The sequence below is a fragment of the Sus scrofa genome, chromosome 8 (assembly GCF_000003025.6).
Source record: "Sus scrofa isolate TJ Tabasco breed Duroc chromosome 8, Sscrofa11.1, whole genome shotgun sequence".
Lineage (NCBI taxonomy): Eukaryota > Metazoa > Chordata > Mammalia > Artiodactyla > Suidae > Sus > Sus scrofa.
The window spans coordinates 46211093-46235124 of record NC_010450.4 but is presented as its reverse complement, the minus strand read 5'-3'; the positions used below and the strand labels follow the sequence as shown (position 1 = coordinate 46235124).

General features: G+C 34.8%; 1 protein-coding gene across 7 annotated transcripts in view; it reads right to left on the bottom strand.

Moving 5' to 3' along the window:
- The window catches only part of GRIA2 (glutamate ionotropic receptor AMPA type subunit 2), a 169023-nt gene that overhangs the window by 12020 nt on the left and 132971 nt on the right, over nucleotides 1-24032 (bottom strand). For all 7 annotated transcript variants that reach the window (XR_002346643.1, XM_003482389.4, XM_005656504.3 and 4 more), the window contains exon 13: nucleotides 1-144. This exon is cut by the window's left edge and continues 104 nt beyond it. Coding sequence is in view for 6 of the 7 variants with exons in the window: in XM_003482389.4 (XP_003482437.2) it covers nucleotides 1-144 (144 nt within the window). In the remaining variant the exon portion in view is untranslated. The remainder of the gene's footprint in view (nucleotides 145-24032) is intronic.

Below are 24032 nucleotides of genomic sequence, written 5' to 3'. Positions count from 1 at the left end.
CATGGTGGACTCCAGCAAGTAGGCATATTTCCCTTTGGACTTCCGCACCCTGGCCACCCCTTCTGCTGTAGTCCTCACAAACACCGAGGGCTCTGCGCTTCTCATGTATGTCCACATTTTATCAAATACTGCAATTTTAGATCTCTGCAGAAAAACAGACATGCCAAGGACACCTCAGAGATGGCTCTAATGCCTTTAACAAAACACAAGGAAGGTAGTACCTTTCCAAACCATCATAGACAGTACATAGAATACAGACAGGTATCCATCTTTTAAAGTTTTGTCCTTAATAACAATTTTATCATTATATCACAGACATTTTCCTTTACCAGGACCTGGTATGTCTTTGGTTATGGCACATTTTGTGAGCAAACTACCATGCCCTCAAAAAGCAATCTGAAATGGTCACACTCCAAAATGAGTCAAAAAATACACTAATTGTTCTCATTATGGCTCAGAGGGTTAAGGACCTGACATCTCTGTGAAGGTGCAGGTTTGATCTCTGGCTTAACTCCATGGATTAAGGATCTGGCACTGACAATTAAGCATCTGTCATGTAGGTTGCAGATGTGGCTCAGATCTGGTTAATTAGAAATAGATCAATCCTAAATGATCTATTTCCAATTAATGGCAGAGCAGAAGTATGTGTTAATTGGTCACACATATACAAAGTTCCTAATATAATTCCCTTTATACAGAAAATAAAGAAAATAATGCTGGAAGCCTCTATTAGATACTGACTCAAATGCTAGAAGAATAACACTGATTTTTCACAGAAATATCCTCTGGACATTAAAATTTTATTTTAATTAAAGAGAAATGTTTTATTGAATATTTAAGTACCAAAACACTGTTTATAAGTACTATAAGTACTAGGAAAAAACAAAACAAAACAAAAAACATTAAGGGTGACATGTTGAAAAGAAAGAAAGGATAATTGCAGCAGTATCATTGAGAAATATTTATCTTAAAATTAACTAACTCAAAAGCAAAGATAGGAGTTCCTGTTGTGGCTCAGCAGTAACAAGCCCAGCTAGTATCCATGAGGATGCAGGTTCAGTCCCCAGCCCTGCTCATTGGGTTAAGGATCCAGCATTGCTATGAGCTGTGGTGTAGGACTCAGATGCAGCTCAGATATGGCATTGCTGTAGCTGTGATGTAGACCAGCAGCTGCAGCTCTAACTGGACTCCTAGCTTGGGAACTTCCATATGCCATAGTTGAGCCCCTGCCCCTCACAAAAAAAAAAAAAAAAAAGCAAAGAGAGACCTCCTATGAGTCATTTAATATTTTATTCAGAGTAAAAAGAAAGCTGAGCACAGAGTTAGAAAGCCATAGCATTTGAATGTCTTCTTATTTTTCTTTTCCAAATTTTCTCAGCTGACTTGCATCCCTCTAGGGAAGAGAACTGTGAATAACCCTTTTTATTAACCTAATATAGGAAGTTTGAAATGCAAACATGAACTTGAAAACCTACTTTTAAGAGTTATAAGGACTGGGGACTTTCTGTTTGTTTTTTTACTCTGAGGAATTTAAAAAATATAATCCTTATCTTAGAAAAAGCAAGAATAAGACAATTCATTGCAGGCATAATGTAAATCCATATTTGCTTAACAGGGTTCCGTACGGTGTAGAGCATGTTACATATATGTGAAAGCACTGTATTTTGGTGAAAATCTAAGTCAAGAGTAAATAAAGTAGGAGTAGGCTCATCTCCCTGAATTTAGAATACATCCAACAGAGGAAGTGCTCAGACACTGGCTGCATTTTCTCGTTGTTAACATCTAAATATGGGCTGAGGTCCTGAGACAGCCCTTGCATCATGTAAGCCCTGTTGTCTCTGCTGTGAAAAGACCCAGATGTCCTTCCCCCAAGGAACTTTCACCCAAAATTTATAACAGTTTCTTACTTATTAAGAATCCATCTATCATCTAATATTCTATCTAAACTCAAAACTTTTTATATTTTTTTTTAAAAAAATTCTTTTTATGGCCACACCTGCAGCATACGGAAGTTCCCAGGGCTAGGGGTCTGAGAATCAGAGCTGCAGCTGCGGGGTCTATACTACAGCCAAGGCAACGATGGATCCAAGCAGCATCTGCGGCCTATGCCACAGCAATACCAGATTCTTAACCCACTGAGAGAGACCAGGAATTGAATAAACATTCTCATGGACACCATGTTGGGTTCTTAACCTATTGAACCACAATGGAAACTCCTGTTTCTATTTCTAAACACGGTCTTTTCTTGAGATATAGATCTAAAACTCCATTATCTAGTGAATCAGGTTTCCTCTCTGTTGTGAAAACACACCTATGAGGGTGAAAGCTCCACCAGAACCCAACTAGGGAAATTTTATCTTCATGATCGTAGTGTCTGGCACAATAGCTAACACATAAAAGATTCATAATTAATGTATGCTAATTGAATATCCTGGAACTGTTTAGAAAGAATAAGATCATTTTTTGCCTTATCTGCATCTTTGCCTACTGTTGAACATATATATATATATTGTTTTATCCTATTTTCTGCCTTTATATTCTCTACCAAATTGGAAGATACTACAATGTTTGAATTGGATTATACATCATGCAATCTTATTAAATTTCAAGAGTTTTTGTATAAAAGCTGTTTATGAAAAACCCATATCAAATATAATACTCAATGGAGAAAAGCTGAAAGCCTTCCCACTAAAATCTGAAACAAGACAAGGATGCCCACTCTCAGCATTTTTATTCAACATAGTATTGGAAGTCCTAGCCACAGAAATCAGACAACCAAAGAAATAAAATGTATCCAAATTGGAAGAGAAGAGGTAAAATTGTCACTGTATGCAGATGACATGATGCTATATATAGAAAACCCTAAGGATTCAACACAAAAAATACTCGAACTGATCAATGAATTCAGCAAAGTAGCAGGATACAAGATTAACATTCAGAAATTGGTTGCAATTCTGTATACTAACAATGAAGAATTAGAAAAGGAATACAAAAATACAATGCCATTTAAAAACACAACCTCTAAAAAAATTAAATACCTAGGAACAAACCTGACTAAGGAGGTGAAAGACTTATATGCTGAGAACTATAAAATGTTAATCAAGGAAGTTAAGGAGGATTCAAAGAAATGGAAAGATGTTCCATGCTCCTCAGTTGGAAAAATAAATATCATAAAAATGGCCATATAACCCAAAGCAATCTACAGATTCACTGCAATCCCTATCAAATTTCCATGTCAATTACCCATAACATTTTTCACAGAACTAGACCAATCCAAAAATTTATATGAAAACATAAAAGACCCAGAATTTCTAAAGCAATCCTGAGGAACAAAAACCAACCATGAGGCATAACTCTCCCAGAATTCAGGCAATATTACAAAGCCACAGTAATCAGTGTAGTACTGGTACCAAAACAGACATAGAGACCAATAGAATAGAATAAAGAACTCAAAATAAACCCAGACACCTACGGTCAATTAATCTTCAACAATGGAGGCAAGAATATAAAATGGGAAAAAGACAGTCTTTTCAGCAAGTGATGCTGGGAAAACTGCACAGATGCATGTAAATCAATGAAACTGGAACACATGCTCACAGCATGGACAAAAATAAACTCAAAATGTCTTAAAGACTTAAATATGAGACAACACCATCAAATGCCTAGAAGAGAATGTATGCAAAACATTCTCTGACTTCAATCAACCTTACAAATGTTTTCTTTGGTCAGTCTCCCAAAGCAACAGAAATAAAAGCAAAAATAAACCATTGGGACCTAAGCAAACTGACATGATTTTGCACAGCAAAGGAAACCACACACACAAAAAAAAGACAGCTTACAGAATGGGAGAAAATAGTTTCAAATGATGCAACTGACAAGGGCATAATCTCTAAAATATACAAACAACTTGTACAACTCAACAGCAAAAAAAAACAACAACCCAATTGAAAAAATGGGCAAATGGCCCTGAATAGACATTCCTCCAAAGAAGATATAGAGATAGCCTACAAGCACATGAAAAAAATGCTCAACATCACTGATTACTAGAGAAATGCAAGTCAAAACAACTTTGAGGTACCATCTTGCCTGTCAGAATGGCCATCATTAATAAGTCCACAAATAACAAATGCTGGAGAGGGTGTGGAGAAAAGGGAACCCTCCAGCACTGTTGGTGGGAATGTAAATTGGCACAACCACCATGGAAAACAGTATGGAGGTATCTCAAAAAACTAAATATATAACTACCATATGACCCATAAATCCTACTCTTGGGCATATATCCAGATAAAACTTTCCTTGAAATAGACACATGCACCCATATGTTCACTGCAGCACTACTGACAATAGCCAAGATGTGGAAACAACCCAAATGTCCATCGACAGATGATTAGATTACAGGCAATATTACAAAGCCACAGTAATCAAACAGTGTAGTACTGGTACCAAAACAGACATAGAGACCAATAGAACAGAATAAAGAACTTATATATACAGCCATTAAAAAGAATAAAATAATGCCATTTGCATCAACATGGAAGGAACTAGATAGAGACTCTCATACTAAGTGAAATAAGTCAGAAATGGAAAGAAAAATACCATATGATATCACATATCTGGAATCTGATATATGGCACAAATGAACATTTCCACAGAAAAGAAAATCATGGACTTGAAGAAGAGAGTTGCCATGGAGGAGGGGGAGGGAGTGGGAGGCACTGGGAATTTGGGGTTAATAGATGCAAACTATTGTCTTTGGAATGGATAAGCAATGAGGTCCTGCTGTACAGCACTAGGAACTATATCTAGTCACTTATGATGGAGCATGATAATTTGAGAAAAAAGAATGTATACATGTATGTGTGACTGGGTCACCTTGCTATATAGAATAAAATTGACAGAACACTGTAAACCAGCTATAATGGAAAAAATAAAAATCATTTAAAATAAAATTTTAAAAATAAAAGTTTTTGTAATGTAAATTCTCACAAAAAGTGATATCAAAATGTTTTGAACAAAATCATGGGCTGATAGAGTTCAAAGTTTCACAATTATTTTATAAAATCATCTACTAAATATGAATTTTGAAATATCAAATTTGTAACATTAAAAAATATTACACAAAATGCTCCATAAATATGGATGCTCTTTAAAGAAAATCCAAAAATTAGCAATGAAGTGAAAGGAAAAATACAAATTAAACTTTACCAGATGACCCAGCAATACCACTCTTGGGCATAAATCCAGACAAAACTTTCCTTAAAAAAGACACATGCACCCGCATGTTCATTGCAGCAACTATTCACAATAGCCAAAACATGGAAACAACCCAAATGTCCATCAACAGATGATTGGATTAGGAAGATGTGGTATATATACACAGTGGAATACTACTTTGACATAAAAAAGAACAAAATAATGCCATTTGCAGCAACACGGATGGAACTAGAGACTCTCATCCTGAGTGAAGTAAGTCAGAAAGAGAAAGACAAATACTATATGATATCACTTATTTCTGGAATCTAATATATGGCACAAAGGAACCTTTCCACAGAAAAGAAAATCAATGGACTTGGAGATAGACTTGTGGTAGCCAAGGGCGAGCGGGAGGGAGTGGGATGGACGGGGGGTGCTTTGGATTAATAGATGCAGACTATTGCCTTTGGAATGGATCACCAATGTGATCCTGCTGTGTAGCAATGGGAACTATGTCTAGTCACTATGATGAAGCATGATAATGTGAGAAAAAAGAATGCATACATGTATGTGTAACTGGGTCACCATGCTGCACAGTAGAAAAAAAAATTATGTATTGGGGAAATTAAAAAAAAATTTCTCTGAAAGACTAAATTTTTGCCAGGACATTTAAATGTGTTAATCATGTCAAAAGATAATATTCACTAAGTGAAGCAAAATTTACTCTTTCATTCATAAATGCTTTCCCAGTTATAGGTATTTCTCAATGTATGAATAGAATAGCCTTTCTAAGGATTAAATGATTTTAAGATGCAATATAAGAAAGAAAATGCAATGCTATATAGTATTCTGATTGTTATTCTATCCCCTGTCTTTGTGATTTTGAGTTATTTGGAAGAGATGAAAGTTCTGATATGTTTATCTAGTTATATAAGATACAAAGTTCTATTAAGATAAATCAGACACATTTTATAATCAGGCTTCACATGTATTATAACAAGGCATTTTTTTTTGATTGAGCAGGATTTTATAATAAAATTGTGGACTAATAAAACCTATAAATTATCTAAGATCCTGAAATAAACATCACTTATTTGAATAAAGTTGAAAGGAAATTTTTCCACAGGTCAGAATTTTTGAAAGATACTATTTTTCCCCTAATGGATCAATTCATTTGTCTCCTAGGTGTTAGTTTACATCCTTAACTAAGTGAATGAAATGTATTCATAACTATAGCTGTCCAATGATACTTGTTTGAACAAATCTGGCCAGAGTAAGTATAATTCATGAACAGTACAATTCTGTTATGTTGAAAATTATCATTTGTTAGGGCAAAGAATTTATTGATTTGAACTTTCTATCCACCTTCAAAAAAAATAGTAGGAAAAAATCTGACCACATGTTTACTGAGAAATAGTTCAAGGGATCTGTATTTAATTTCTATTAGCAATATCAGAAAAATTCTTAATCTAAACTAAATAGCCAAGTATATGATCCCCAGATATCATGATGCCTTGTTCTTCTCCAAAACCTCAGCAATTAAAAAAGTAAGCAGCTAGAAAGCAATCCAGGGGCAAAGTGAAATTCTCCTCTAGGCTTCCCATCCAAAAGCCTGAACAATAAATTATAGTTATTTTTATTGCCAAGACAATTTAGGTGACAGTGTTTAATTTGGCCTAATTTATAAGTTCATGGGTTATCTGGCACACTGGAAAGCATACCACAGTCTTCCTAACCACTTCGGCCGCTTGACCAACTCATTTCTTAGATTTATAAATAGACCAAAAAGGAGAAAAAATGGGGATTTTTTTCCAGGTTAATAAAATCCTATGTTGTCAACTAAGGTAAGCATAAAAATAGTACTTTGTATTAAAATTCTTTATTTCAACAACTCATGCCACATACATTATTTTACATCAAAATCATTCAGAATATTTAGCCACTGAAAAATGCAAATCAAATACTCATTAAACTGAGCCAACCAGCCTTTTTGTGTGGACTTCAAAAATGAGTGCCAGCCAATGATGACTGCCACCCTCATAAGCCATGTCTAAATTTGAGCATGTTTTAGCAGAGTAGAAGACAGAAGACACCCACACATAAAAACATCCTCTACCCACCGAGTGAGGCCAGGATCCGAACCTGCGTCCTCATAGATACTAGTCAGATTCGCTTCCACTGAGCCACAAAGGAAACTCCTAAAAGCTTCATCTTTCAATAGCTCACTTTAACACGTGTATTAAATCTTTTAAACATCCAAGACTGTAAAATTATTTTTTGAAACTCTTACAAAACAAGTTGTAGGAGAAAAGCATGTGATGTTAGCACATAGTCCTGGAGAGAAGTAAAAAAGTCAGTAAAGGATTGAACAGAATGGTTAGAAAAATAGGGGAAAACATGAGAAAATGCTAGGATTTCCTGAACTCAGGAAGGAAAAAGTGTCAAAATAATTTGCACAATGGTGTTAAACATGTCATGGCTTTTACAGAGCATGAAAACACACACAACACATTTCAATGGGGCCAGAATGGCATTAAGTGACTATTTTAGGAAGGCAATTTTTGAAGTTCTAAGGGATGTGAGAGAATGAAGGAGGAAATTCTGTAATGAAGAAAGGAGGCTCTAGGAAACAAATTTATAAAACTATCAGCTAATGGAAGGGAAAAAGAGAAAGTGAAGATAGAGCACTGTGCCAAGAAGGACTTTGCACAATTTCAGCACATCTAAAAACAGGTTGAAGGCCAGGGAGAAGCAGCCTGTGGAGATGGAAAGACTAAAGACGGTATTAGGGGATACATTTTAGGGCAAGGTCTTCGATAATGGGAAAGAGATGGTGTTTGTCAGATTTCCCACTGTGGCATAGCAGGTAAGGATCGTGTGTTGTCTCCGTGGTGGCTCAGGTTGCTCCTGAGGTATGGGTTATATTCCCAAGCCTGGTGCAGTGGGTTAAAGGTCCCACTGTGGCGTAGGTCTCAGCTGCAGCTCAGATTTGATCCCTGGCATGGGAACGTCCATATGCCCTGGGTGCAGCAATAAAATAAAAAATAAAGTGTGTCAAAGGCCCAAATGGAGATATTATTAGCTTGCACGACTATTCCTCTGGCTGGTAGAATAAAAGCCTGAAGAATAAATTGTGTTGCCAAACATAAGAACTAAATCTTCTCTGTTTTGTTTTAATAGATTCTCCCAAAAAAACCACCCCCAGTAGAACATTATTTTTCGCCTTAACATACTTGAATACGATTTAGGTTACTTATAAGAGAGTAAAATACCTAGGACAAAAATCCATCTTGTCCTCATTTCAAAGACTTTAGATTACTAACATTAACACAAGACTTTGGTAGGTGGTGGTCACACAGCACACCTATCAAGCAAACATTGCATTTATATTCCAATATGTAAATTCACTTTTGAGGTTATGAGCTGAGAACACGCTGCAAAACATAAATAAAAAGAGTATAATAATGAAAAAAACAAAAGTGCCTTGAAACTTGGCTCTTATTTCTTATTTTGATACTACTTTTTCACTTCATTAGTCAAAAATAGGAGAAACACAAAAATGAAAGGAAAAAGAAAAACAGAAAATCTAGAAAATATTCTCTATTTCAAGTATTACCATAATGTATGATAAAGTCCCTAGACCTCTTCTGAGTCTTTTCAAATCAGTGTTGCTAACAAAAGTTAATCTCATCATATGGATAAAAGTAAAAGACTGTTTATTTTTAAGTTTTTCTTTAAATTTAAAAAGAAACTCATTATTTTTCCTGATGGAAAAAAAAAAAAATTGCAGCGGCAGAAATGATCCTGCCAAATAAAATGGGGAGGGAAAATTAAGAAGTTTTGTCGTACCAGTAAATACTTTCAGAGTATTTATTGTTTCAACTGAACAGTTCTTATTCATCTTTTAGCTAAAGAACATGAGTTTTTGCTCATATATTGATTTTTCTTTTATGTCGTCTCATATAATCTTTTATACATTTACTTCATGTAAAAAATTATAGGAAACATTTAAATGAAGTCAACGTAAATATTTTTTAGACATTCCTTTGATCATTTAGCTTTATTAAAACTTGATGTTTAACATTATAACTTCTTGGATTTAAAATAAAAGAAAAATTAATACTCAGATTATCAATTCCATGAAGTCATGAGTCAAGTCAGTGGGAAGTATTTTTAGAATCATTAAAATCAGATGTAAATCAGATGTACAAAATATGATCATTTAAATGAAGTCATAGTATTTCTTTCTTACTAAAATTCAATAATTAGTTATTTATAGATAATCACAGTTTATAAAATATTTTACAGAAGTGTGGTTTGATTTGTTTGATTTCATGAGGATTTTTCTATATTATTAATGTTTCAATTTGCATAAGACCAGGGGCTTACTATAATTCACCCACATTTCCAGTAAACAACAACTTAAGCGCTAGCTATTCATATGATACAGTCACCACAAAAGCTAACAGACTGGAAAGCTTTCAATGGAATAAAGTCCTCAGTGACACAGTTGCAATTTCAAACCCCCAAAAGCCAGAAAGGAAATGTGAGTGAATGAAACAGACAGGAACAGGTGGTAGAGAAGGGCATGTTTAGTAATTAGAGAGTCCACTCTTTTTCTCTTCTTTTTAAAAAATGTAAACATTGTGTTGCCAAAGAGCAGAAGAATTCAGGTTGGAATCAGTTTGAAACCTAAATTTTCAGATTCTGGCTAAGATCCTTTACAGTTAGAACAAGTCACACACCATATCTAGATACCACATTTTAAGAATAATACTGAAAAGCCTGCATTCAAAGGATATAGAGACAAAATTTGAAAACATAATTTAACTCAATTCCTAGGCTAGTGATGAGAAAATTTTAGAAGAGATAACTGTTATTTTCATGTATTTGATTCATCAGTATTATAAAAACAAAAGCAAATAGTTTTTGGTCAGAATTTGATCTGACCAATACAAATTGGTCAGAATTAGGACAAATGAATGAAAATACTTAGAAGGCACCTATCGGTTTTAAAGAACTTTCTAAAAACTGTAACAGTAAAGACTAAAACAAAATGGAATTGAATGTTAAGAAAAGCCAAGTCAACATTCACAAGGCATACTCAAGAATGATTTGGATGGTTTATGCTCCATAAATGTCATAATAGTTCAAATATGAACAGACTTTGAGAAGTAATTTATAACTCAAGTCCTATGGTTAAAGATGAGAATGCTGATGCCAGCTGACATCCACGGAACAGAAGGAACTTTATCTGCAACGTGAGACTTACTCCTAAAGCACCTTTAATGAGCTGCTTCCTTGTCCAACCTCAACAACATGTCTGAAGGAATAGAGCATTTTAAGTGTGGATTTTTTAAAGTACTTAAAAGATATATGCAATCATAGGAAAATTTGGTTTTTGTTGGCTAACTATTCTAGTCTAAAAGGGTTTGAGATTCTTTTGTTTGGAATCAACAAATTTTCACAAGAGCACACTTGTTTTAAGAAACTCTACTGGATTGTTTGCTCTGAATCCTGTAACAAGTTAATACTACTTTAGTAAATATTTTGGTATGTTCCACTGCTGTTTCAGAATGCTATTTCAGCACTCCAAAGTTATAAAAGGAAAATAAGGAAGTCTCAATACAAGGACAAAATTTCTTCTAATAATTTTACTTAAGAAATTTAAGGTTTAATTGATTAATATTTTAGTGGAAATTTTTAATGTGTTGTACGTCATAATATAGAGTATACAATTCAGAGGGTTAGTGGTGCTGATTTTAATTTTTAAATAAGAAAACAAGCAAGAAAATCTTGGAATTTAGAGGAAGTAACAAAAAAGAAGAAATGGTAGCAAAAGTCACTGAGTACTCATGAAAATACAATTAATATATAGTAGATATGTTGAGTCTCTTGGCTTATCTGATGAATTTCTTCAGTAAATCAAAGACACAGTATTTTCTACTATCATTCTTACCTTCAGACATCACACTGCTTACCCAATGTGTAAAACTTGTTGTATTCTGAAACAAATATTTTAAAGACATTGATAGAAATCTTTCGGTTAAAATGATTGAAGTTACTTCATATTATATTAAAGTATTGCCTTCCCTATGAAAGGATTTAGCTTAAGTCCTCATTCTTTTGCACTGTCAAGAATAGAAAACTAGTAGGAAAACTAGTTTAAGCAAAAGAATAATAAGACAATGTCTTATACATAGATAATGTCATATATATACATATATATATATATGTGGGTATACTAGCCACATTAAATATAAACTGTATTTTATATGTATATATATTGAATACAACTGACCCTTGAACAGTATGTATTTGAAATACAAATGTCCACTTGTTAGTGGATTTTTTTTTTTATTAAAATCGTACTACAGTAGGACATGATCCAAAGTTGGTTGAAACTGCAGATGTGGAACTGTGTGTTTGGAGGGTAGTCGGTGAAGTTATATGCAGATTTTTAACTGTACAGGCTCAGGTCTACTAAACCCCCAAATTGACCAAATATATATTATACTATACTAGACACATTAAAATTTCTACATATTTATATGCATGTATTTCATAATTTTAATGACTGGTATGTTTAATTTTGAAAAGCATAAATGTCCCTGCCTGCCTCTAATTTTATTTTAGCAATGATATGCAAAATTTATTTTTAATATAGACAATATTTTTAGCAGAATTGACCATAAGATTAGAGAGATCTTAAAAGTTTAAAATTTAAATTCCACAAAACATCCCCTACTAAAATAGCACCTTTCCTTATTTTTTGTTTTTTGTGTGTCTTATTTGAGGGTAGGGCTTTTTTTTTTAAATTGTGGTGAAAAAAATACATGATATGAAATCCACTGTTAAACTTCTAAGTATACAATACAGTATTAATAAGTACATGCACATTGTTGTACAGAAGATTTCTAGAACGTGTTTCATTTTGCATGACTGAAACTACATCTATTGAACAGCAACTCTCCATTTCCCCTACCCCCAGCCCCTGGCAACCACCATTCTCCTTTCTGCTTCAATGGATGTGACTACTTTATTTTTATTTATTTATTAGCTTTTTAGGGCCACACACTCAGCATATGGCAGTTCCCAAGCTAGGGAGTTACAACTGCTGCCCTACACCACAGCCACAGCAACGAGCAATCCAAGCCGTGTCTGCAAACTTCACCACAGCTCACAGCAATGCCTGATCCTTAACCCAGAGTGAGGCCTGGGATTGAGCCAGCATCCTTGTGGATACTAGTCAAGTTCATTACCACTGAGCCACGATGGGAACTCCATAGGTGTGACTATTTTAGACACCGTAAGTGGAATCATCTGTCCTTCTGTGACAGGTTTATTTCATTTATCATAACATCCCCAAGGTTCATCCCAATTGAAGCATCTAACAGGATTTCATTCTTTTTTTTAAGATGAAATAATATTCCATTGAGTAACATACTGCCTTTTCCTTATCTATTCATCCATTGATGATGGGTATTTAGGTTGTTTCCACCTCATGCTGCTGTGAATAATGCAGCAATGAATGTGGGAGTACAGATATCTCTCCAAGGTGTTGAAATATCTGGAAGTGGGGTTGCTGGATCCTGTGGTAGTTCTATTTTTAACTTGCTGAGGAAACTTCATAATGTTTAACATAGGAGCTACACCATTTTGCATTCCCATCCACAGTGCACAAGAGTATTAATTTCTACACATCCTCACCAAAACTTGCTATTTCTGTTTTTTAATCTTTTTTCTAATGGTCATCCTAACTGGGGCGAAGTGGTATCTTGTGGTGTTGATGTTCATTTCCTTGATGATTAGTGGTATTGAGCCCATTTTCATATGAACTACTGACCATTTGTCTTCTTTGAAGAAATGCACATCCAAGACCTTTCCTGAGTTTTTAATGAGGTTGTACAGGTTTTTGCTATTGAGTTGTAGGAGCCCTTCATATATCTTGGATATTAACCTTCAGCAGATATATGGTTTGTAAATATTTTCTCTCATTCCGTAATAAGCTTTTTCACTGTGTTGCTTATTTCCTTTGCTGCACAACAGCTTTTTAATGTAATTCACTGGTCTACTTTTGCCTTTGTGGCCTGTGTTTTGATGTCATAGTCAAGAAAGCCTTGCCAAGACCAAAGTCATGAAACTTATCTCTTTTGCTTTCTTATAGGGACTTTATTGTTTCAGATCTTACTACCAAATATGTGTTTTATTTTATGTTCAGCTTTTTAGGGCCGCACACATGGCATATGAAAGTTCCCAGGCTAGGGGTTAAATCAGAGGTCCAGCTTCCGGCCTACACCACAGCCACAGCAAGTCAGGATCTGAGCTGTGTCTGCGACCTACACCACAGCTCACAGAAATGCTGGATTCTCAAACACTGAGCAAGGCTAGGGATTGGACCTGTATCCTCATGGATACTAGTCAGATTTATTTCTGCTGCACCACAATGGGAACTCCAAATATCAAATATTTAATCCATTTTGAGTTGGTTTTCATTCATGGCATAATATAAAGGTCCTAATTTGTTATTTATATATGGATATCCAAATATCTTGACACCTTATGAGGAGAATATCCTTTACCCCACAGTGGAGTCTAGGTGCCTTTGCCAGAGATCACTTAAATATATAGAATATGATGGCAAATGGTATGAGAAAAATAATGTATATGTATGTATGATTGGTCATTATGCTGCACAGAAGAAACTGACACAACACTGTAAATCAACTATAATCTTAAAATGCAAAATATATATGAATATGTTTATTTCTATGTCCTCTATTATGTTCCATGGTCTATAAGTTGGTCTATAAATATATCTTTATGCCAGAGCCATGATGTTTTAATAACTACACCTCTAAAAAATGTCTTGAAGCCAGGGAGTATAAGGCTTTCACCATTGTTCTTATTTATCAAGCTTGGTTTAGCTATTTCTGATTCTTTGTGTTTCCATATGAATTTTAAAAATATTTTCCTATTTCTGCAATAACTAAAAAATGCATAGGGATTTTTATAGGGATTTCACTAAATCTGTAGGTCACTTTGTATAGTATGGACACTTTAATGTTTAATATTAAGTCTTTCAATCTATAAAATGTCTTCTTTGGAGATATGTATATTTAGGTTTTCTGCCCATTTTCGTTTGGGTTGTTTGCATGAGCTGCTTCTTGTAAATTTTGGATACTAACTCCTTGTCAGCTGCATCACTTGCAGTATTTTGTCCTATTCTGTCAATTGTCTTTTTATTTTGTTGATAGTTTATTTTTCTATGAAAAAGCTGATAAGCTGATTAGGTGTCATTTGTTTACTTTTGCTTTTATTTTAATTTTTTGGCTTGCAAGATTAAGACAATATAGCTACAATTTATGTCGAGGAATGTTTTGCCTACATTCTCTTCTAGGAGTTTCATGGTTTCATGTCTTATATTTAGGTCCTTAAACCATTTTGAGTTTATTTTTGTACACAGTATGAAGGAAGTTTCTGATTTCAATGATTTGCATTAGCTGTCCAGCTTTCCCAGCACCAATTGTTTAAGAGATTGTCTTTTCTCCATTGTATATTTTTGCCTCCTCTGCTGTAAATTAATTGACCATATGTGCAAAGGTTTATTTCTAGGCTATTTTATTCCATTGATCTATACATATATTTTTGTGCTAATACCATACAGTTTTGAATACTACAGCTTTGTAATATTGTCTAAAGTCTGGCAGGGTTATGCTTCCAGCTTTGTTCTTTTTCCTCAGGATTGTTTTTGTGATTCTCAGTCTTCTGCAGTTCCATATACATTTTAGGGTTATTTGTTCTAGTTCTCTAAAAAAGAAGTCATGGGTATTTTTGATAGGTATTTTTGATTAAATCTGAAAATTGCTTTGGGTAGTAAGACTATTTTAACAATATTAATTCTTACAGCCTAAGAGCATGGGCTATCTTTCCATTTCTTAGAATCATCTTCAAATTCCTTTACCAATGTTTCATAGTTTTCAGCATATGGGTCTTTCACTTTTTGGTTAAATTTACTCCTTAATATCTTATTTATTTTTGAGTCAATTTTAAACAAGATTTTTGTTTCTACTCTCTACTTCTGAGTATTCACTGTTTGTATAAAGAAATGCAACAGATTTATGTATATTGAGTATCCTGCTATCTTGCTAAATTTGTTTATTAGTTCTAATAGCTTTTGTGTGGAGTCTTTAGGATTCTATATCTAGAGAATCATGTCATCTGCAAATAGTGACAGTTTTACTTCTTCCCTTTCAATTTGGGTACAATTTATTTCTTTTTCTTGCCCCACCACTGTGGCTAAGACTTGAAATACTATGCTGAATAGAATTAGTGAGAGTGGCCATCCTTTTCTTGCTTCTGAATTTCATGGGAAGGCTTTTAGATTTTCAGTGTTGAGTATTATGTTCAGCCAATCTGTGTCTTTTGATTAAATTTTTAATCTATTTACATTTAAAGTAACTGCTGATAGGCAGTATACCGGTATTGCTACTTTGCTGTTTTCTGTCCATCTTATAGTTTTTTTGTTCCTCCTTTCTTCTCTTGTTGTAGTCCTTGTTTGCATTTTATTGATTTTTTTTATTGTTGTTTTAACACACTTTGATTATTTTCTCAATTCATTTTATGTAACTTCTATAGTTTTTTCCTTTGTGGTTACCATGGAACTTACATAAAATATCTATAGGTTTTGTACAAATATAAAAATATATTTTAGGCTTATAACAATTTAACTTCAAATGCATATAAAAATCTCAACTCTTTTACATCTCCCAACACTTCATGTTATTGATATCACAATCATTTTTTACATTGTGCATTCATTATTTTATAGTTTTTTTACTTTTATATTTTAACCTATATATCAGAATTAAGAGAGACTTATGCAACACTGTTATGTCATTTATTCTGTATTTACCTATGTGTGTATTTTCACAAGTGAGATTTGTACTTATCTGTACTTCCCTATAGTTGTCTAGCATCCTTTCATTTCAACATGAAGGACTTCCTTAACCATATCTTGCAAGGTAAGCGTACTGTTGACAGTCTCTCCCAGCTTTAGTTTATCTGGAGAAGTTTTAATTCCTCATTAATTTTTGAAGGAGAGTCTTGCCAGGTATATTATTCTTGATTTTCAGAACTTGTTTCTTTCAGCTCTTTTCATTCCCTCTGACCTACAAGGTTTCTGCTGATATATTCAGTAGGAGTCTTGGGCACCTGTATATGACAAGGCATATTTCTCTTCCTGTTCCAAAATTCTTTGTCTTGGACATTTTACAATTTGATTATAATGTTTCTCAATTTATACTTCTTTGAATTCCTCCTATTTAAGATTCTTTCGGTTTCATAAATCTGGATGTCCATTCCCAATGCCACTCCCCCTCCCCCAGCACACACACACAAGTTTTAGAAAAACTTTGACCACTATTTCTTTAAATAAACTTTCTGCCCCTTTATCTCTCTCTTCTCCTTTTAGGACCTCCATAATGTGTATATTGGTCCTCTTTACAGTGTTCCATACGCTCCTTAAGCTTTCTTCACCTTTTTATCATTTTTTTTCTCTTATTGATTCTCTGGATACTTTCAAATGACTTGTCTAAAGTCCGTTGATTTTTTTCTTCTGCTTGATCAAGATGATGTTGACTCCCTCAAGTGAGTTTTTTAATTCAGTCATTTCCAAAATTTCTTTGGTTCCTTTTTTAAATTTTCTACCTCTTTGTTAACATCTCAGGTTGTTCATGCATCATTTCCCTGATCCACTTGAGCATTTTTTTGACAGATATTTGGAATTCTTTGTAAGATAATCCATGTGCCTCGATTTTTCTTTTTTAGTTTGGTTTATGGAGATTAATTTTTTTCTTCCTTTGGGCTACTTTTTTTTCACATAACTTGTAAACTTATGTTGGTATCTATGCATTTTTAAAAAGAATAACTTCTCCCAGTCTTTATGGGCTGGTTTCATATAGGGGAAAATCTTCACTTGTCAGCCTGGCTTAGCATTCTAAAGGCCTCTCAATTTTTTTCTGTGGACTTGTATGTAAATTCCCAATTAGAGGGACTTATCAGTATCTTTTTTTTTAGAATTCCCATAACTTTTTGCTTCCTTTGGTAGCTGTCTTCAGTAAAACAAGTTCTCTAGAGCTAGACTAAGGCACCCAGCTCATTTTTATTCTCATTGGCCCCCAAGTTATAGACTATGCTGGGTCCAACTCAGGCAATAAAGAGTCAGTCCTTGAGGCATCCTCAAAAAGGCCAGAACATTGCATGCACATGCCACTCTTATCTTTCTCCCCCAAGGAAGTGGCTGCCAAGCCACACTGGCTTCTGTCTGCTCTGCTACAGGTTTCTTAAGCAGCAGCAAACCATCATCTCTCCCACATCCCCAGCAGTTTCAGGCATCTAGCATGTGCTTAGGTCCCATCAGTGCTCTGGGATAGGCAAGACAGAAATCAGCCCGTTGAAAAGCCAAAGTTATAGACCCACACTCGAACTCTTTCCCTTCTTCCCAAAGGAAAGCTGGGAGGTGGGGTTTTTCCCTCTTTTTCCAGAGATGGAAGAGAGGGTCAATGGTGAACATGTGCTTAGCTAAACCTTCGCTTTTATTCTCAGTGGTCCTCAACCTGGTGGCTTATTTATTGTTTAGATTCAGGTAAGACAGAAACCAGTTCCTCTGAAATCTCAGAACATTAAAATACAGTCAAGTCTCCTCATTCTCTCTCCAGAGAGAAGCCAAGAGCTTGATGTTTCCTCCCAATGGTGGTGAGCTATGTCAGGAGAAGCACTATGGCCAGTAAGACTATGAATTTTCCTACAGGGTTTGCCATAGCTGGTTTCACACTCACTCGGTTTTTAGGTACTTTTTAATTGGTTTTTCACAAAGAGAATTGGTCAATGTATTGTTGTTGAATCAATGTCTCTGAGGGGAAAGATGCTCTGGGTCTTCCTAGTCCACTATCTTCTGACATCACCCCCTTGGCTCTTTGCTTCTTTAGATTCAATTTTAAATATCACTTTTGGTGATCCTGATAATATCTGAGGTTTCTTGATTTCACCAATTGTCATTCTATTTCTAAAATCTCATTTATCTGTGAAAATAAGTAGCCACCTTCACTAGCAACTTGTATTTGATCATTACACAATACAATCTGGGGCAAAAGTATATGCTGGAAATATGAAGTGTAAATTACTTTAATATCAAGTTTTCCTTCAAATATCAAAGGCCTGATTAAAGAAGTCTCAAAATTTATCAACAATATTTATATTTAATTCAGATTTTGATTCTAGCACATTCAACTGATTACAAAATTCAATTTCTCTTCTCTAAATAACTTGTGGGCTGAATTTATGACCAGGCAACTAGTGCAAAAATTCTAATAGAGATGGGCATGATGATTATTTTCCTTAAATACAAAAATAAAGTGATTTGACCACTAAGTCATTTAAAGTAACTATACAAGTCTATACTGGCATTTGTCTTCTCCTAGGCATCTAAGCAGAAATTTTGGAAGAGTTTTGAGATGAGAGACTAATATCCAATTTTTTCTATTGTTTGAAACGTTTCTTGTAGAATAATTGTCCTCATGGTAGTGGGAAAGGATTTTCTTTTTAATATGGACAGCAATAGAAAGCCTCCTACAATTTTACTAGAATCAAATTATCCATCCACTGATAATGTGGGCTCTCACTCTGCCCCCACTTTGAGTCACAGGTGTGGTATCTAAATGAAATGATCAGATGGAGAGCACACTGATACTAGATGAGTATGGCCATAGAAAGAAGACACAGACCAAAATGACATAGTTACCCTGGGAGAAGCTATCATTTTGCACCATCATTGTAATTGAGCAAGTAGACATACCCTTTTCTTTTTCCTCCCATAGCACTTTGTTCCCAGAAAACACCATTCAGTATGGTCTTTCCTACATTTATTTCTGAATTTGGGAACTACTTAATGAGCTCCAAGATATTTAAATTGACATTATATTTTAAAAGAAACATTGACAATGTCTTCTAAAATTTTGACCTTTCCTTAAACCAGCTGTTAAACTGGCCACACTGTTAAAATCAGCCACATCTAGCTGAAATGATAGAATACAGGCTTTCCCCAGGCAGCTTAGGCTAAAATTACCCTTAAAGTCCTTAAGATTCAATACTGTCCTCAGATGTTTTGTTGAATGGTGAGAACATTCAAAATGTGGAGAAAGAAAACTGCAACCAGAAAGGAAATGATTTCAACTTGTCCTGGATTATCTGGAGAAGTCTTGGGCCTACAGAGTTGTCATTCTATTTCTAAAATCTCATTCCTCTAGAAAAATAAGATTTTTATGAGTAATCAAGCTGCAAAAAAACACTAAAAAAGAAAAATCTGTAATAATAGGACTAACAATGCCATGGGTGACTTACAACATATCCTTATAGTGCTACTTATGGCTAATTTATTCACATGCAGTATTTATTTATTACTCAGTACTCTAGAAACTATTTAAATAAATAAACATGGATAAAAGATCTATAAAGAGTCTATTTTGATATAAGTAATATACATAAGGCTATACCCACTTCTGCCCCAAAGTATTTGAAAGATATATATGTGCGTATATATATATATTCATATATACAAAGCTAAAAATATGCATACATATATATTCATATAAAAAAAGCTAGAAGTATATATACATATTTATACCTACACATAAATAGGTGATATAAAGGAAAATATGAAAGAAAAATATTTTGCTATAACAGAAATAATGAAGCAAACATGGAGAACCATCACAAATTAGTGAAATCTGTTCTATAAAATATCAATAAAGAAATCATGCTGCATCAATGGTAAACACAAGCAGTAAATATAAAAAAGTAACTATAATTAAATAGCACTCAATGTAGTTCTATAGGAAGCTGTTATAATGGCTGAAAATTTTTCATTTGTAAATATACTTTGATCAATGTATTATATGTAAAGATAAGTAACTGTAAATTATGCTACACAAGGAGTTAAAAAAAAGCTTGATGCTTTTAAAAGAATAATCTAAATTATAGTAATTATCTTATACTTTTGATTCTTATATAGTAAAGGAAAATTTCAAACTAATCCTTTCATTCAGGTAAGGAACACCTGCATTAATACTACATGTTGGATTTCCCACTGTGGTGCAATTAAGATTGGCACCATCCTGGGAGCAGTGGGAAGCAGGTTCAATCCCAGGCCTGGCTTAAGGATCCAGTGTTGCCGCAGCTACGGCTTAGGTCATGACCGGGGCTAGGATCTGATTCCTGATCTGGGAACTCCATATGCCAAGGGGTAGCCAATAAAAAAAAAAAAAAAAAAAAAGACAAAAAAAAAAAAAAAAACAAAAAAAACAAAAATGGAGTTCCCGTCGTGGCGCAGTGGTTGGCGAATCCGACTAGGAACCATGAGGTTGCGGGTTTGGTCCCTGCCCTTGCTCAGTGGGTTAACGATCCGGCATTGCCGTGAGCTGTGGTGTAGGTTGCAGATGCGGCTCGGATCCCGCGTTGCTGTGGCTCTGGTGTGGGCTGGTGGCTACAGCACTGATTCGACCCCTAGCCTGGGAACCTCCATGTGCCGAGGGAGCGGCCCAAAGAAATAGCAAAAAGACAAAAAGACAAAAAAAAAAAAAAATATATATATATATATACTACATGTTTATCATTTATACTATTTGTAAGCTCTGTGAAAAGTCTACAATGTGGGATAACAACAGTATGATTTTATGGACTATCATTAGACTGAACTGATATTCTGAAAATGGAATAATTTACTTCATTAAATAAGAATAGGAATAACTTTAACAATATTTTAGAAGTCACTCTTCCCAACACCAGTATAATTAAAGCAGACCACATACTCTGAGATATACTCTGTCCCTCATCCTCCCAGAGGAAAGAGACAGACTGCAATGTGAGGATTTTTAGCACAGGCTTGGAGTTGAAGAAGTGCTTCCTTTATGCAAGTTAATAATTGTGTTTCATAGATTGACAGGCCAATGATAGGTTTATTTATAAAGCCATTTTCTATACCCCAAATCTAAGTTTCTGTAGGAACATAATGCATATAGTTCCCATAAAATCATTTTCTAATCAACCTCATCTAATTCAAAATATGTCCTCTTATTGAGAGAAGAAATGATAAAAAATGGGAAAGTCTAAAAATAGTGGTTTATAATTGAAAGCCTAATTCTTTCTTAATTATAGGTATGTTACAGTGGCTCTATGATTAGGGAAGATCAGTGGCTCTAAAATGAATCAGACTTTATCATTCATTCTGTAGGAGGATGTACATGGGTTCCACAAGCAAAAGACCTCTGGAAAATGAAGACACAGGGTCTATTTCCTCACATCTCTTGGTGGTTACAAGGTTGTCCTCTATTTACTCTCTCTCTAGCAGAACAAAGTATTTCATTCATGTTTGTTTCCCTGAATGTCACCTAAAGAACGTCTGGAATTATTTTGGCCACACCCATGGCATGAGGCTAGGGATGGAGCCAAGGTCACAGCAGTGGCAACAGTGGATCCTTAACTTGGTGCACCACCAGAGAATTCTAGATATTTAAGTTAGAAAATTTACTTCTGAAATTGGAATTCCAAAACTAATGCACCTAACTTCACTGAAGAAATATTAGTATAACACTGGAGTTCCCATCATGGCTCAGTGGTTAATGAATCTGACTAGGAACCATGAGGTTGCGGGTTCGATCCCTGACCTTGCTCAGTGGGTTAACGATCCAGTGTTGCCATGAGCTGTGGTGCAGGTCACAGATGCGGCTCGGATCCCATGTTGCTGTGGCTCTGTCATAGTCCAGTGGCCCCAGCTCCGATTAGACCCCTAGCCTGGGAACTTCCATATGCCACGGGTTGCAGCCCTAGAAAAAAACAAAAAAAAATTAGTATAACACAGTTTATTATTAAATTATGTACCTGAAATTTCAAATCATTAGATTTAAACCGAGTGATTGCCAACACCTTATAACAAAACTGATAGATGCCCATAAATTAATGGTATTTATCTTATAATTTGATATAAGATGTTTTCATTCCCAACAAAGATATATCTTCAGGAAACATTAGTTACTACTGAGACAAAAGCCGAAGAGTTGAGAACTTTGAATTCTATTTTAATGCTGGCCCTGTGCTAGCAAGTATGTCCCTGTTACCTATTTTGTGTACAGTAGTGTTGAGCCCACACCCTTCCTTCTCTAGATAAGGGTTATTTGACTACAATGCTGAGTACTGAACCCTAGCCAATGCTGACTCATCAACACTTCCTTTTCAAGGTATATTGAGAGGAAATATGAGGCCCTGCCTGGATTTCCACCATCCTCATTCTCTAACATGACACAAGTAAACATGGATACAACTGAAACAGAGCATGAGAGCATTGAAGTGAGTCTAGAGACTTTTCTCTGAAAGGAAAAACAGCTTAGGAAAAGAACTCTTTAGGAGGAAAAGGTCTCAGCACACATCTTATCTGCTACCAAACCAATGGGGATACAAAAAAATCTTTAAATGTTTCAAAATACACTTCTAATTGAGAATCATCTAATATTCTAATTTATATTAAGAGATCCATTGTTATGATCAGGCTAGAACACTGTGTTATAGTAAGAGTATTACTACACATATTGTAGCTATGTTCACAAGTAGGATAAATTGTCATTAGAAGCAAATCTGAATTAAAGAGTCATGCATAGTATCAAGTATCTGTTGACAGGTCAACCACACTCTTGGCTTACAACCACACTCTTGGCTTACACTGAAGTATCTAATGGAAGCAAAGAATTCCTTCCTGCCCCATACATACCCAAGTTATTATCTATTGTCAGTAATCTGACAACACCACTACCTGGAGCAAAACTGAAGTTATTTGGAAAAGAGACCAATAACAATGGACAGTCTTCAAATTAAAATCTATTATTTCAACTGCAAATTGTAGTCCCAATCCTAATTCTGGAGTAAACTGGCCTGGATTTCATTCAAATAAACTCAGATACATCCAAAGATGTTAATGGATAATCGGAGATCATCAGTTGCCAAATATTTGGCTTAGTACCAAAGTTGATCAGCTACATTTAAACATTTTAATAGAATGATTTCTTACATAGAGAAAATTGTATAATTAAAGAAAATTATACCAACATCAGCATGTTAGGCTGGTTCCTATCAATAGACACCATGAGGTGACATCTTTTAAAAATTAAAATATCTTTAATAGACGCATTATAATTATGCTACCCATTTTTTGGGGGGGATTTATAGGGCCACACTAGCGGCATATGGAAGTTCCCAGGCTAGGGGTTGAATTGGAGCTACAGCTGCCGGCCTACACCTCAGCCAGAGCAACATAGGATCCAAGCCTCGTCTGTGACTGACCTACACTACAGCTAACAGCAACACCAGAACCTTAACCCACTAAGCGAGGCCAGGGATTGAACCCACATCCTCACGGATACTAGTCAGAGTCAATGATGCTGCATCATAAAGGGAACTCCCATGCTACCCATTTTTTTAAAGTTAGGACGTTGAAGGCCTTTATTAATCTTTTCGTGGAGGGTTTGACAAAAAATTCAGAATTTCCACATATGAATATAATCTGTTTCCTGACACAGAATTAACATAACTTTATTTTGAAAGTGAGTTTTCAAGTGTGAATTATGTAAGATAAATGGCAATCACACTTACTTAACATAGAACAAAATATAACAACTTTTTCTTTTAAAAATAATCTAAGTTTAACTCTCCTTTGCTTCAAATTTTTCCACAGGGACAATCGATTTTTATAAAATTGGATTTCATTTCAGCATAATGTTTTTCTCCTAAGGAGT